The sequence below is a fragment of the Engystomops pustulosus genome, chromosome 6 (assembly GCF_040894005.1).
Source record: "Engystomops pustulosus chromosome 6, aEngPut4.maternal, whole genome shotgun sequence".
Lineage (NCBI taxonomy): Eukaryota > Metazoa > Chordata > Amphibia > Anura > Leptodactylidae > Engystomops > Engystomops pustulosus.
The window spans coordinates 184,021,312-184,038,324 of NC_092416.1; the positions used below are offsets into that span (position 1 = coordinate 184,021,312).

The 17,013-nt window shown below is 45.5% G+C and overlaps 1 protein-coding gene across 3 annotated transcripts in view; it reads right to left on the reverse strand.

Annotated features, from left to right (window-relative positions):
• Positions 1 to 2,779: 2,779 nt before the first annotated feature.
• The window catches only part of LOC140065392 (uncharacterized), a 91,522-nt gene continuing 77,288 nt past the window's right edge, over positions 2,780 to 17,013 (reverse strand). Inside the window, exons 2-3 of one of the 3 annotated variants that reach the window (XM_072113002.1) lie at positions 15,894 to 15,996; positions 2,780 to 4,476 (exon numbers count right to left, since the gene is read on the reverse strand). In XM_072113002.1, coding sequence (XP_071969103.1) covers positions 2,984 to 4,123 — 1,140 coding nt within the window. In that variant the 5' untranslated portion in view covers positions 4,124 to 4,476; positions 15,894 to 15,996 and the 3' untranslated portion in view covers positions 2,780 to 2,983. Of the gene's footprint in view, positions 4,477 to 5,592; positions 5,696 to 15,893; positions 15,997 to 17,013 lie in introns of all 3 variants that reach the window. The other 2 variants (XM_072113003.1, XM_072113004.1) reach the window with 2 other exon arrangements.

Sequence of the window (17,013 nt, forward strand, 5' to 3'; positions counted from 1 at the left end):
AATTTAGTTCCACTTCCCCACTGTGTCCCACTTGTTGTTGATTCTTCACCAAAAAAAAATGACAATTTTATATCTTGAAATGTGTCAAAAGGTAGAAAAGTTCAAGGTGACCGAATATTTTTGCAAGGTGCTGTAATTATCTAGCTTTCCTCCAAAAATAAGTCCAGGATCTATTATTTTCTACTTGGTGGTGTAGAACAGATATGACTTACAGATATACTGTATCCAGGGCCACAGACGCCCGAGCCCTGAGGGAGGCGGCAAGATATGGAGCCATGATGTTGGTAGTTCGCGTGGGCATTGCCGCCTGAATCATCCAGATGAAAAATAAAATAAATGTAAAGAGCGGCACAATCTGTGGCGCTCTGGATGACCCAGGCAACGTGGCATGACATCACGCTGCCTGCGTCCAGACATAGAGCAGAAGCGCTGGGAAGAGGGCGCAAACGGCGGCTAGAGAACACGTAATGATGGAGCTGATTGTCACCTTTGAAGTACTAGATGCCGATATTGTCTGTGTCACTGAATGACTACTGGCTCTTAGCACGTGTGGTGTCGGTGGCAGAGGTCCAGTTACTAATTTTAAGTAGTGCTCTGCTCTAGTGTTGGTGGGGGGCGGCATTTCAATTTTCGCCTCAGGCAGCAGACCGGCTAGAATCAGCACTGACCGTATCTCACGAAGGCGAGTACACCCCTCACATTTGTGGAAATATATTATTATATCAAACAGAATCAGCATCTCCCTGGTCGCACACCACGGACAAAAGATGCGGATACACAGTGGAGAGGCGGGACCAATAGCTGACTAGGGCCCCCCACCACCTTAGAATATATATATATATACACTCACCGGCCACTTTATTAGGTACACCATGCTAGTAACGGGTTGGAGCCCCTTTTGCCTTCAGAACTGCTTCAATTCTTCGTGGCATAGATTCAACAAGGTGCTGGAAGCATTCCTCAGAGATTTTGGTCCATATTGACATGATGGCATCACACAGTTGCCGCAGATTTGTCGGCTGCACATCCATGATGCGAATCTCCCGTTCCACCACGTCCCAAAGATGCTCTATTGGATTGAGATCTGGTGACTGTGGAGGCCATTTGAGTACAGTGAACTCATTGTCATGTTCAAGAAACCAGTCTGAGATGATTCCAGCTTTATGACATGGCGCATTATCCTGCTGAAAGTAGCCATCAGATGTTACAGGGTACATTGTGCTCATAAAGGGATGGACATGGTCAGCAACAATACTCAGGTAGGCTGTGGCGTTGTACCAAGGGGCCCAAAGAGTGCCAAGAAAATATTCCCCACACCATGACACCACCACCACCAGCCTGAACCGTTGATACAAGGCAGGATAGATCCATGCTTTCATGTTGTTGACGCCAAATTCTGACCCTACGATCCGTATGTCGCAGCAGAAATCGAGACTCATCAGACCAGGCAACGTTTTTCCAATCTTCTACTGTCCAATTTCGATGAGCTTGTGCAAATTGTAGCCTCAGTTTCCTGTTCTTAGCTGAAAGGAATGGCACCCGGTGTGGTCTTCTGCTGCTGTAGCCCATCTGCCTCAAAGTTTGACGTACTGTGTGTTCAGAGATGCTCTTCTGCCTACCTTGGTTGTAACGGGTGGCGATTTGAGTCACTGTTGCCTTTCTATCAGCTCGAACCAGTCTGCCCATTCTCCTCTGACCTCTGGCATCAACAAGGCATTTCCGCCCACAGAACTGCCGCTCACTGGATGTTTTTTCTTTTTCGGACCATTCTCTGTAAACCCTAGAGATGGTTGTGCGTGAAAATCCCAGTAGATCAGTAGTTTCTGAAATACTCAGACCAGCCCTTCTGGCACCAACAACCATGCCACGTTCAAAGGCCTCAAATCACCTTTCTTCCCCATACTGATGCTCGGTTTGAACTGCAGGAGATTGTCTTGACCATGTCTACATGCCTAAATGCACTGAGTTGCTGCCATGTGATTGGCTGATTAGAAATTAAGTGTTAACGAGCAGTTGGACAGGTGTTCCTAATAAAGTGGCCGGTGAGTGTACACCCATTTGTACACTCATGAACACACATTGATATATACATTTAGAAACTTACAGAGATCCCGAAGTTTCAGTAGCTGCTAACCACATGGAGGAAGCAGACAGCAGGGTCAGTGTGTCAGGTCGGATGCTGGGCCCCCTGACACTACAGTCCCTATTGCAGCTGCTATGGTTGCTACAGCTGTAGTAACACCCATGATGACACAGATGTTACAGTGCTACCACCCTTTTATGAGCGGCCACCGTACACTCAAAAGACCAACTGTTTAGTTGGATTTTGGCTACGGTATAACTTGAAGAGACACCAAGCAAGAAGAGATCCATGTCCTCTCCTCAGGGTCATTCGACTTCTGACACAGATGTTATTAAAACTATGTCAATTTGGTGGCGACCTCAAAATGCAGCCACTAATGACTGAAAAAGAGGAATTTAGTAGAGGTACAGTGTAGTGGCAGAGCACTAATGGAGTTCTGCAAAATCGACTTATAGCTTGTGTCCTGTAGACAAATGCATCTAGAGGACATCTTAGGTCAAGCTCCTTCTCCCAGCTGCAACGAGTGTTATAGTCGATATTGCCTGTCTCCAAATACCCATGAACCTATTCTGAAATAGGGATGCACATGCAACGATTTTATTGAACCAGAGACCCCGGGGTAATGTCTCCCTGCTTAAGCAAAAATTTAATGTTTGTTCCCTGCTGGGCGTGGTTGACAACATGTAAATGGAAACAAGTTCTCTGACGCACTTATTATACATATTCTTCAGTATTATGCATTTATTTCGGGTTTTCCTTGAATGACATTCTGTTTTTGACTGTAACTGTCCTCGTTATATCTCGTAATTGAGAGATTATGATCTGAGGTTAAAACATTTCCCAGGTTTATGACAATGTTTTTTTTTTTTCGACCAAAACATTTCCGCCGTTCAGAAATTGCTACTTCCCTGTGTGAATTCTTAAATGACTAACAAAATTTGATCTCTGAGCAAAACATTTCCCACATTCTGAACATGAAAATGGCTTCTCCCCTGTGTGAGTTCTCTGGTGTATAACAAGAGTAGCTTTTTGGGTAAAACATTTCCCACATTGTAAACATGAAAATTGCTTCTCCCTTGTGTGAATTTTGAAATGAGTATCACAATGTGATTTCTGACCAAAACATTTCCCACATTCTGAACATGTATATGGCTTCTCCCCTGTGTGACTTCTCTGGTGTATAACAAGAGCTGATTTCTGGATAAAACATTTCCCACATTCTGAACATGAATATGGCTTCTCTCCTGTGTGAACTCTCCGGTGTTTAATAAGAGTAGCTATATGGATAAAACATTTCCCACATTCTGAACATGAATACAGCTTCTCCCCGGTGTGACTTCGCAGATGCTTAACAAGATCTGATCTCTGGATAAAACATTTCCCACATTCTGGGCATGAATATTGCTTCACCCCCTTGTGAAATCTCCGGTGTTTAATAAGAGTAGCTATATGGTTAAAATATTTCCCACATTCTGAACATGAATACGGCTTCTCCCCCGTGTGAATTCTCTGATGTATAACAAGACAGGATTTCTGGATAAAACATTTCCCACATTCTGAACATGAATATGGCTTCTCTCCTGTGTGAGCTCTCCGGTGTTTAATAAGAGTAGCTTTATGGTTAAAATATTTCCCACATTCTGAACATGAATACGGCTTCTCCCCCGTGTGAATTCTCTGATGTATAACAAGACCTGATTTCTGGTTAAAACATTTCCCACATTCTGAACATGAATATGGCTTCTCCCCTGTGTGAGTTCTTTGGTGTATAATAAGATTTGATTTCCGGGTAAAAAATTTTCCACATTCTGAACAGGAAAATTGCTTCTCCCGTGTGTGAACTTTTTGATGCCTTATAAGTTTGGATTTCTGGCTGAAATATCTCCCACAATCTGAACATGGAAATGGTTTCTCACATGTGTGACTTCTCTGATGTTTAAGTAGAGATGCTTTTTGGTAAAAACATCTTCCACATTCTGAACAAGAAATTTTTTTCTTCCCTGTGTGGGTGTCCTGATGCGTGTGGAGACCTGCTTTCATGCTTACCTGCCCGTCACTTTCTGAAGAAGAACATGGCTTCTCCTCTGTGTGAGTTCTCTGTTTAACAAGATTTCCTTTTACAGTGAAATCCTTCCCATTGATTTCTGAATTTTTATATACAGAAATCTTCTCCCCTGTCTTATTTCTTTGATATACATCACTTCTAGTGTGATATTTGATTTGCTTAATGGTCTCTGATAATTCGTTTGTTGGGACTGGATTGTTTCGGTGAAGGTCGGAGGATGCATCTGGGATATTTTCATCCTCTTCAGATGTATCTGGTGTGACACAACGATCCTCTGCCTTAAAATCTAAAGATATGAGATTTCCCTCTGAGCTCCGGCTACAGTCATCTGCAAAGGAAATAATAAATAAATGATTGAAGGCGATCACCCCCCATTGCCTTCTAACTAATGACACAACCATTCATAACCCCCAACTGTGAATTATATTATAACGTGATTGGTAGAAATTGATGGTGCATTAATCAGAAAAAAATTCTATACATTGGGGCACATTTACTAAGGGTCCGCACGCCGTATTTTAGTCGGGTTTCGCAATTCTTTTCCATTTTGCCCTGAATTGCCTTGGGGTTTTTGGCGCACGTGATCGGATTGTGTCGCATCAGCGCCAGCTTGCTTGCGACACAAATGGGGGGGCGTGGCCATCGGACAACCCGACTGATTCGGACAAACCGTGGAATTTAAAAAGCAAATTGTGTCGCAAGATCAGCACTTACATGCACCGGGAAGAAGAAGGTGAACTCCGGCGGACCTGAGCAGGGAAGCGACAAATGCAGGAAATTGGACACACAGACCCGAATCCTCGTCGGACAACGCACAATGGGGATCGCAACGGGACGGGTAAGTAAATGTGCCCCATTTTGTGTTAATAAGTAATGTGCCGGTGCACCATCATCATGCCGTAGCTGGGCCGACTAGCTGCGGCTCATTGTAAATGTGTTAGCGATTCGCGTCTATCTGAGATTTTGAGTTGTGGATCAATAACGTCACAGCATTGGGAGGGTTAGGGAGATCAAACCAGTGAAGTGAAGGCAACCTCCAGCTTTCATATTTACCAAAAATTTTTTCCCCCCAAACATTAATTAAATAAAAAGGAAATGGATTTTTGGCTATAGAGATATATCCTCCACCTGCCCTAAAGGCATCTAAATGTAGATGTGTATGGCATCCAATCCTTGCACCGGCCTTTTACCTGCATTGTAACCATTTTGGATGAATAAAGCTGCACAACACTTTTAACGGAGCCTGTGAGTGCCTGTGGCAGGACAGATGCCTGACCCAACCTGACAACATATTACAACGTGACACCCACCTGCTGCAAAATAGCAAAGAGCAATAAGCAACCGCTATCAGCAATCGGGATGCAGATATCTAAGATTTCCATTAAAGTAGGCCAAGGAGCCCTATCTCAGAACTTCTCTGCTCTATCTAGTGGTTACTACTCACCTGGGCAGTTACCTGTAGGAATCTCCTCCTTACATCGCTCATCGCCCCTCACATATGTCTCTGGAGCAGGAATATTCTTCACATCTTCACCCTGATACACAAACTGAGAGACAAATATCGTAAGAAGTCACAGGAAAAGCTTTAGAAAATATGTAAAGATCAGTAAATATCATGACGATTAAGACCTGACTGCGGAGTTATCTGAGACACGGCTGAAGGTCTCCACTATGTTATTTTGTTATTTTAACCACCAAACTCTATAGACAGAAATGTTGAGAATCTCCTGACACCATCTAATGTCTAGGGTCAGATATAATCATATAGGACAATATGGACATAAGATTTTACAATATACATAATTTTATGAATAAAATAAACCTCCACAGATCAGAGAAGATGTCATGAAGTCTTATCTCCATCTACCTGATGATCCTGTGGGACATATTTCTCCTCTGAACAATCCTGTGGTAGAAGAAGAGGACTGGGACATCTCTCCGGTGATGTTCTCTTACTGGATCTACCTGTAGGAAACATCCAGAGACTGAATTCCTTCTTTCCATACAGATAATGAAAGGACGTGTGGATTTAGTCCTGTCTATTACCTGCTGATGTGAGGGGCTGGTGGTCCTCCATCATGACGTCCTTGTACACATCTTTGTGTCCTTCTAAATACTCCCACTCCTCCATGGAGAAATAGACAGCCACATCCTGACACCTTATAGGAACCTGACACACACAATGATCCCGTCATCACCCAGATCCCTTCATAGCGTTACTGTATAATGTCCCAGCATTCCCAGCAGTGTCACCTCTCCAGTCAGCAGCTCCATCATCTTGTGGGTGACTTCTAGGATCTTCTGCTCATTGATGTCATCATGTATCAGGGGGTGAGGTGGAGGAGCCGGGATTGGGCTCAGGGTTCTCCCCCGTCCTTCATACACAGGGGCCTGACAGCGCCCACTAGAGGTCTTCTTCACTACTGTGTAATCCTGGTTATGGAGAGACACATTGATAAATCTCCCTCCATACATTTCCAGAATCTCTCACCTCTCCAGTCCTATCATCTGTTATTCCCATAGATAATGATGTCATGTGACCTCATCACAATCTCTCACCTCTCCAGTAATATAGAAGAGAATCTCTAGGGTGAGCTGGAAGATTCTCTCCACCCTCGTGTCTCTGTCCATCGTCTGGTCCTGCAGATATAGTGATAACATGTAATGTATCAGGTAGAGATGTACGATCTATTTACCTCAGATGCTGAGCTTTAGAGGTAAAGGACCTGTGATGACGTCATGATCATGTGACCAGCATGTGTGGGAGGAGTCATACACTGTCTGAGGTGTTAGAAGTGTTTGAGGTAAAACTGTTCTACCCAATCAGAGCTGGAGTTTAATGTAATAAACAGCTGTGTGATAATGAAAGCTGAGCTGTGATTGGTTGCTGTTGGCAGTTCTGCTCTGAGACACTTGTGATAACTGTCCCCCTGTGTATCAGGGCTGGGAGGAAGGAGACACAATATGAAGGTTCTCCAGCTTCCCCTCATCATGTGGCTGCATCTTTATACACAGAAGAAGAGGTGACCCCCTCCTCCAGCTATGACTGACCTGTCCCCACAGCAGAGAGACAGCAGGGAGGAGCCGAAACCAGGAGGTAAGTGATGTATGTAGTCAGTGGGGGAGGGGGGAGTGTGTACATTATCAGCGGGGGAGGGGGGAGTGTGTACATTATCAGCGGTGGAGGGGGGAGTGTGTACATTATCAGCGGGGGAGGGGGGAGTGTGTACATTATCAGCGGGGGAGGGGGGAGTGTGTGCTCTAAAAGTGCTATTTACTGAAGCGCCATTTAAAAACCACCTGATCTGGTGGTCGGACGTATCTCCGTGTGTTACAAATCATTTAGATATACAATGCGGATCTGAGCATGGCTAAAACTTTAAGAGCATGACGCACATACCCGGAAGGCAAGCCCAGTGGGCATCACTGCGCATGCGTAATCAATCCGGAAGTGTAGCCAGGCGTTATGGCAATGGGCTGTAAACAGTAATATCTGAGCAAAGTTTGGAAAGGCAAAATATAAAGTATAAAGATGAAATATGGCAAACGTAATGAGTATCCCCAAACAATATACTTATAGCAGATAGGTCAACTTTTCTATGTACAATTCAAGATATTTGATGCGCCATCTGGTATAAAAAACGTACCCTTGAATATCTGCTTGCAATTTACAGAAATTTACCATACAATTCCATCATGATAAACCAGGGACATTACTCATAGATACAGGCACCGGGACTGTGGTATCTTCTTCTATTTGTTATTCATAGTTGTCAGGCACCAGGGGTAGTGGACTCACTGGACCCCCGACGATGACGTAAGCCAACACCTGAGAGCGGAGTCCAAGCGACACCCGGTTTTTACCAGAGCCCACCACAAAATGGGTTGGGCTTGCTGCGGCGTAGTACCACCAGGTTGCTCCACAGACGCGACTTTGTCCGCGGTGGCGGCCAAGGCGTAGCACAAAGTTGTGATGCAGAAGCGTGGTCGGGGACAGGCAGAAGGTCGAGACTGGAGTTGGAGATGTGGTGGTAGGTCAGGACAGGCAGCACAACAGGAAAGTCAGGAATTCAATCGAGGTCACAACGGGAAATCAGGATAATCGCGAGGGCATGGATCAAAGCTTTCTCTCTCTTTCTGCATCGAGCACAAAGATCCGGCAGGGAACACAGGAAGGAGCAGGAATTTATCAGGGCAGACGGTCTTAAAGAGCCGGCGTGGTTGCGCCCTGGAAGACGGTAATGCGCACGCCAGACCATGGAGACCGCCGCTGGAGCCCAGAGAGGTGAGTGATCGTGAAGGGCTGGCTCCAGGGGCACAGGAAGGCACATGGGTGCACCTGCAACCTGGGATATGGGTTGCAGGGGCATCTGTGACAGTATCCCTCTTGGACTGGGGGAACCTATGTAGAAAAACACGATCCAGGATGTTGTTCTCGGGCTTCCAAGCCTCTCCTCTTAGCTGAACCCCTTCCAGTCAACAAGATGGAGGTAGGGGTGGACATGGATGTCTTCCATGTACAACAAAGAAAGAAGTGGCACCGGCAGACTCAGAGTCCAGGGAGTTGTAGAAGAACTCTGCCCATGGCAGCAGAGTGGACCAGTTGTCCTGTCTGGCGGAGACAAAATGGTGGAGATTGCAACCTTGGGTCTGATTAACCCTCTCAACTTTTCCATTAGACTGAGAGTGATACGCTGAAGAAAAGTCCAATTTTACCAGAAGTTGGCTCCACAAAGAACGCCAGAACCGAGAAACAAACTGGACCCCACAGTCTGATACAATATGCAGGGAAGATGTGAGTGAAGAACAAGCTGGCAAGGCATGGAGCAGACGGCAGACCTGGCAGAGGAACAAAATGGGACATTTTGGAAAAGCGGTCTCCAATGGGAGATCGGTGATAAAGTTCATTGCCACGAGAGTTCACGGGAAGCTGGGTATCGGTAACGGCTGAAGAAGACCAGCTGGTTTAAGATGAGATGGCTTGTTTCGGGCACAGGAAGGGCAGGAGCCCACAAAATCCTGTTAATCCTTGACCAGATCTGGCCACCAGTAAAATGGGAAATGAGGGCCACAGAGCATTGCACCCCAGTATGCCCAGCCACACAAGAGCAATGTCATCAAGTCAGTATCTTCTTCCGCAGAGCAGGCTGGGCGTAAGTCTTGCCAGGAGGAAGTTGCTGAAGGTTCACTGGGGCAGCAAGAACCAGCTGTTCAGGAGGAACAATGGGGAACATTTACTTACCCGGCCGCTTATGTTCACGAGGTCCTGAGTGTCCGCCGATCAGGCAGACTGGTGCGATTCACTAAGATTGTGCGCCTGATATCCTGCATGTGTTGCTTCCCCGATCAGGTCAGCTAAAGTTCACCTTCTTCCTCGTGGTGTATGTAAGTGCATAGCTTGCGACACAATCCTGCGGTTTGTCCGAATCTGTTGGATTGGCCTAACAATTGGATTGCGCATGGCACAAACGCCAACAAAATACCTGCCCCAGCGTGTGATCCCTGAAAACGTCTGAAAACCCGACGGGAATGCGGCCGTGGGACCCTTAGTAAATAAGCCCCAATATGTCTAGGAACTGGTTCTTCCCCAACTACATCTGAAGCATGCGAGAGGACATCAGCCTTAATATTCTTCTCTGCAGAATGAAAGTGTTTCATAAAGTTGTAGCGGGAGAAGAAAAGGGACCGAGTCTGTCGAGGATTGAGACGCTGAGCGGTCTGGGGATAGCTGAGATTCTTGTGGTCTGTGTAGATACAGACTGGATAACGAGCTCCCTCCAGAAGATAATGTCATTCCTCCAAGGCTAGCTTTATGGCCAGAAGCTCACAATTGCCTATGGAATAATTCTTCTCTGCGGCAGAGAAGGTCTTGGAGAAGAAGCCACAAGTGAGGGTTTGATCTTTGGACCCTTTCTGGGTTAGAACGGCTCCAGCACCAACTGATGAGGCGTCAACCTCTAGCAGGAACAGTCTCTCCGTATCAGGCTGGGTGAGGACGGAAGCAGAGGCAATGGCAGACTTCAGCTTGGAGAAAGCTTCTTCAGCCGCTGGAGGCCAGAGCTTTGGATTGGTATTTTTCTTAGTCAGCGTCACGATGGGAGACACAAGAGAGGAGAAATGCGGTATAAACTGCCGGTGGTAGTATGCGAAGCCCAGAAACTTCTGGATAGCACCTAGTCCTACAGGTTGAGGCGACTGAAGTACCGCAGATAACGTGGCAGGATCCATCAAAAGTCCCTTGTCAGGGTTGATGTACCCAAGGAAAGGAAGACTCTTTTGACGAAACTGCCACTTCTCGAGTTCAGCATAAAGGCTATTGGCCCTTAGACGTCTAAGGACTTGCCATATGTGCGACTGGTGGGACCCGAGGTCCGTAGAGAACCACAACACAAATACCTAAAATGTCATTACCGAACTCCTTAAAAACAGCTGGAGTCCAAACGGCATGACCAGCACGTATATTGAAGGCGGTCTTCCACTCATCATCTTTGTGGATATGGATGAGGTTATACACACCAGGTAGGTCTAGTTTGGTAAAGACCTTGGCTCCACGTAAGCGGTCGAACAATTCCGTGATTAATGGCAAAGGGTAGTGATTCTTCACGGTGATCTTGTTAAGGCCGCGATAGTCTATGCAAGGACGGAGTGACCCATCCTTTTTGGCCACAAATAAGAATCCTGCACCAGCAGGAGAAGAGGACTTGTGTATGTGGATGCACGCGACCCCGTGGAGGAGACGGGCCTGGCAATATGGGCTGTCGTAGGGGAGGTGCGGTGGCAGGGTCTTTGCTTGTTTTTCTGAGAAGACGTCAGCAAAGTCCCAATCTGGAGTGGGGAGACCCACCACTGTGGAGACCGGTACTCTGGACCCCAGAAAAGAATCACCCCAGTCTGCCAGTCGATCACTAGAGCGTGTTGCTGTAACCACGGGAGACCCAACAGAATGGCAGGCGTAGATCGGTGAAGCACATAAAATGACAGTCTCTCCTTGTGCATAGCCCCAACTTGCAGAAACAGAAGCTCGATGCGGTAATATACTGGATCGCTAAGGACCTGTTCACTGATGGAGGAGATAGCCAGCAGCTTCTCTAGGCGGACCACAGCAAGATGATACTGGGATAACAGGGCAGCATCCACGAAATTTCCTGCGGAACCAGAATCCAAGAAGGCTGTGGCTTGAAACTGAGTACCTGTTCTGGAGCTGAGTAAAACAGGCAAGTTCAGTTGTGGTCAAGCTCCTCCCAAGAATCCTAGGTGTGTGCGTTTCCTGTCACTTGAGGACAGACTGGATAAGACTCAAGAAAGTGTTCTGAGCTCACACAATAGAGGCAACGGTTCTCCTGTCTTCGGGAGCGCTCTTTATCCACCTGCATGGGTTCCTCAGCAGCAGACCCGGAGGGCGGCAGAGGTAGACATTGGAAGACAGGAGCCGCACTTGTTCAAGACGCTGCTACTCAAAGCACTCAGTAAACCAGATGTCGATCTGAGTGGCCAGAGAAATGAGATCGCTCAAAGTAGATGGAAGGTCACATGCAGACAGTGTGTCTTTAATTCGTCCAGAAAGCCCCTTTTTAAAGGTTGCGACCAAGGCGGCTTCGTTCCAGGCTAGCTTAGAAGTCGGGGTATGGAACTGAACCATATAGTCACCCTTGATGCAAGTTCAGCAGGGTGGTCTCAGCAGAAGACGCTCAGGCTGGTTCCTCAAAGACAGACCGGAACTCGGCAGAGAAGGTGGTGATATTAGCCGTCTTTCCTGTCCCAGAGTGAAGTAGCCCATGCCAGGGCCTTCCCAGAGAGGAGGCTGATGATGAAAGCCATTATAGACCTTTCTGTGACGAACTGCGTAGGCATGAGTTCAATGTGCAAGGAGCACTGCGTAATAAAGACCCTGCAGAACTTGGGAACCCCTATCATATTTAGACAGCATAGAATGTCTTAGCTTGGGTTCAGTGGAGGGCAGGCAAACCGGAGTAGCAGAAGAAACCACAGGAACTTGACACTGGTGCTGAGTAGCCATCACTTGCTGCAACATGGAGGCCACTTGTCAGAGTTGCTGACCTTGAACGGCAATCTGCTGGGACTGCTGGGCCACTGTGGTGGTAATATCAGTGTGTGTTGCGCAATACAGCCCGTCGCCTAGTCGTGGCGTGTATCGCCCCTGCTCTGTGTTCGTCCAATAAAGATTCCAACGTTACCTGTGCCGGTGAGTCCTGTGTTCTTCTTCTACGCTGGAGAGTCCAAGTGGTACCCAGTTTTCATCAGAGCCTGCTGCAAAGTGGGTTGGACTTACTGCGGTGTGGTACCACCAGGTTGTTCCACAGACACAACATTGTCTGCGGTGACAGCCAAGGCTTAGTACAGGAATGTCAGGCAAACTCATGGTAGGAGGACAGGCAGAAGGTCGAGACAGGCAGCACAGGATCAGAATCGGGAATGTAGCGGTAGGTCAGGACAGGCAGCACAGAATTGGAGTCAGGAATGGAATCGGGGTCACAATGGGAAATCAGGATAATTGCAAAGGGCATGGAACTAAGCTTTCTCTTAAAGGGGTATTCTTGTCTGGGCACTCACATTCAGTTTCACTAATCTGACATATGTAAACATTTCTTCAATTAGATGTTATTAAAATAACTGTTCCTGTGTGAAGATAATTTCTCATAAATGTAGCCATGTTGTCCCTTATAAACGAGATAGCTTCCTTGGATACGACCACCTCTGCTGGAGGGATTGCACAAAGAAACAAATTGTTTTTGTATATGAAATGTCTGGGAGTTACTGCATGTCCCACAGCCGTCCTGTGGTAATGATTGCTGAATCCAGGTGGTCCGGAAGGGCTCAATAGCGCATGTCTGGTCACTGCTGCCTGGTTTCTAAGGGACAGAATGACTACATTTATGAGAAATTATCTTCACACAGGAACATTTTTTTTAATAACATCAAATTGAAACAATGTTTACATATGGCAAATTAATTTAATTAAATGTAAATGCCCAGATGGGAAAACCCCTTTAAGCATAGAAGCACAAAGATCCGGCAGTGGACACAGGAAGGGGCAGGCGGCCAGCCAACGCCAGTTATTGGCGTGCACCCTAGCAAACGGGAACATGCACGCTGGACTTCGGGGAGTGAGGAGGCCACCGCTGGAGAGGTAAGTTAACGGGCAGGCAGGCTCCAGGGGCACAGTAAGGTACACGAGTGCGACCAAAGATATGGGTCGAGGGGCACCCGTGGCCGTGACAGCAACTATTTTATCGAACTAGGGATCCCAAGGTAATGTCTCCCTGTTAAGCACACATTTAAAGTTTGTTCCCTGTTGGGCAGGGTTAACATCATGAAAAAAAAGGTAACAAGTTCTCTGATGCACTTATTTTACATATTCTTCAGTATTATGCATTTATTTTGGTTTTCTTTTGAATTACGTTCTATTTTGACTGTAACTGTCCTCGTTATATCTCGTAATTGAGAGATATTCAAATATGATCTGAGGTTAAAACATTTCCTAGGTTAATACTAATGTTTTTTTCCGACCAAAACATTTTCACCGTCCACGAAAATTGCTACTTCCCTGTGTGAATTCTTAAATGACTAACAAAATTTGATCTCTGAGCAAAGCATTTCCCACATTCTGAACATGAATATGGCTTCTCCCCTGTGTGAGTTCTCTGGTGTTTAATAAGAGTACCTTTTTGGTTAAAACCTTTCCCACATTCTAAACATGAAAACTGCTTCTCCCTTGTGTGAATTCTCAAATGAGTAACGCACTGTGATTTCTGACCAAAACATTTCCCACATTCTGAACACGAATATGGCTTCTCCCCTGTGTGGCTTCTCTTATGTTTAACAAGATCTGACTTCTGGGTAAAACATTTCCCACATTCTAAACATGAATATGGTTTCTCTCCTGTGTGAGTCCTTTGATGTTTAACAAGATCTGATTTCCGGATAAAACATTTCTCACATTCTGAACATGAATATGGCTTCTCCCCTGTGTGAACTCTGTGGTGTAGAATAAGAGTAGATTTTTGGTTAAAACATTTGCCACATTCTGAACAGGAAAATTGCTTCTCCCCTGTGTGAATTCTTTGATGCCTTATAAGATTTGATTTCTGGCCGAAACAACTCCCGCATTCAGAACAAGGAAATTTCTTCTCCCCTGTGTGGGTTCTCCGATGCATCCGGAAACCTGCTGTAATGCTAAATTGACCATCACTTTCTAAAGAAGAACATGGCTTCTCCCCTTTGCGATTACTCTGTTTAACAAGATTTACCTTTGCTGTGAAACCCTTCCCATTGGTTTCTGAATTTTTATATACCGAAATCTTCTCCTCTGTGTTACCACTTCTAATGGGACTTTTGATTTGCTTAACAGTTTCTGAGAATACATTGTTCCAGTGAAGTTCAGAGGATGCATTTGGGGTATCGTCAGGCTCTTCAGATGTATCTGGTGTGCTATAAAGATCCTTTGATTTAACATCTGAAGATATGAGATGTCCCTCTAAACTCCTGCTACAGTCATCTGCAATGAAAAAAAAAGTGTTCGAACTAAGCAGAGGTCAGATACACAGAGAGACTAGTAGAAACAGCAAGATATTATGAAATTGGGCAAATTGGGCAGAGGAGTTCCTGGATGCCGCCTCCAGCAGCTGACCGGATCAGCCATCCGTCACTTTAATAACCCTTACTAGACAGGGCGGGGCTGCAGGGAACTGGGTGTGGCTCGATGAATCCCGACACAGTTACAGTTCACACACACACAACAGAATCCACGGCATCTGAATCTAATTCTTCAGACATAAGACGATGCTGGCAGAGATGTTACAGCACGAAGATAAAACTAGTGAAATGAAAGCGTTTCCAGATTGCACCAGCTCTCTGATCTACATTGCTCATTTTTTAGGAAAAAAAAATGAGCAAAGTGAAAACTAAATTAATTTCTGCTCAGTGTGAGGAGCTCTGCATGGTTTTTAAGTTGGACAGATAGTGGCGGGGGGTAGTACACTCCCATTATTTGTGTGTTAGGTTGCTACAGTTATAGCGACTGGCAGGACCTGGAGTAGAAATGCACATCCGCAGGCCGCCTGCAAGAAATATAAGGCCGGAGTCTGTTGATATATACGGAACATAAACACATAGGAGGGGGTTTATCATGCCCTGTCATTTGGTGCACCAACATGTGATAAATATTGCTCCATATTTTTTATTTTAATTAATTTAAACCAACATCTTAATACAACAAACGCACTTTAATCATAGGGATGGATATCAATCGCCTCCGTAGAATTAGAAAATAGAAAAAGTTACTTAAGCTCTGGAGAGCAGGACCCTCACTCATATTGTTACATCTGCCCATGCTATTACTCTGTAATGTCTGATTCTATTTGTACATGTCCCCCATGATCTGTACAGCGCTGCATCAATATTTATTTATATTTAAATACTAAATCAAATGTCTGGAGACATCCCTCGATAGGCGATTTCAAATTAAAATTCTGTAGGATAACAGTGGGAAAAAAATGAGAAGAAAGAAAATGTACTGAAGGCTCTGTATCACATTACAGACCAACCACTTACCATAGTACACACATTATTCATATACAACATGACCTAATACCATAAAAAGCCTCTTCCTAAAAAGAGAATCCAAAGTTCATAATTTAGCCTTACCCTAAAGGAGCTCCATCTGAGAAGGCAAAGGAGTCCTATCTTCTCAGAACTTCAATATTTTATCTAGTGGTTACTACTCACCTGGGCAGTTACCTGTAGGAATCTCCTCCTTACATCGCTCATCGCCCCTCACATATGTCTCTGGGGCAGGAATATTCTTCACATCTTCATCCTGATACACAAACTGAGAAACAAATATTGTAAGAAGTCACCAGACGATGGAGAAGTCACAGAGGAGGATTTACAAAAAGAACAAGACTCAATAAGTGAAACAGGATCCAAACACACATAGTTACTATATATGGACAAGGGCTTTTACAATATACCTAATTTTATTAATAAAATAAACCCCCACAGATCAGAGAAGATGCCATGAAGTCTTATCTCCATCTACCTGATGATCCTGTGGGACATATTTCTCCTCTGAACAATCCTGTGGTAGAAGAAGAGGACTGGGACATCTCTCCGGTGATGTTCTCTTACTGGATCTACCTGTAGGAAACATCCAGAGACTGAATTCCTTCTTTCCATACAGATAATGAAAGGACGTGTGGATTTAGTCCTGTCTATTACCTGCTGATGTGAGGGGCTGGTGGTCCTCCATCATGACGTCCTTGTACACATCTTTGTGTCCTTCTAAATACTCCCACTCCTCCATGGAGAAATAGACAGCCACATCCTGACACCTTATAGGAACCTGACACACACAATGATCCCGTCATCACCCAGATCCCTTCATAGCGTTACTGTATAATGTCCCAGCATTCCCAGCAGTGTCACCTCTCCAGTCAGCAGCTCCATCATCTTGTGGGTGACTTCTAGGATCTTCTGCTCATTGATGTCATCATGTATCAGGGGGTGAGGTGGAGGAGCCGGGATTGGGCTCAGGGTTCTCCCCCGTCCTTCATACACAGGGGCCTGACAGCGCCCACTAGAGGTCTTCTTCACTACTGTGTAATCCTGGTTATGGAGAGACACATTGATAAATCTCCCTCCATACATTTCCAGAATCTCTCACCTCTCCAGTCCTATCATCTGTTATTCCCATAGATAATGATGTCATGTGACCTCATCACAATCTCTCACCTCTCCAGTAATATAGAAGAGAATCTCTAGGGTGAGCTGGAAGATTCTCTCCACCCTCGTGTCTCCGTCCATTGTCTGATCCTGAGAGCAAAGAAGATAAGACAAAGTAAAAACA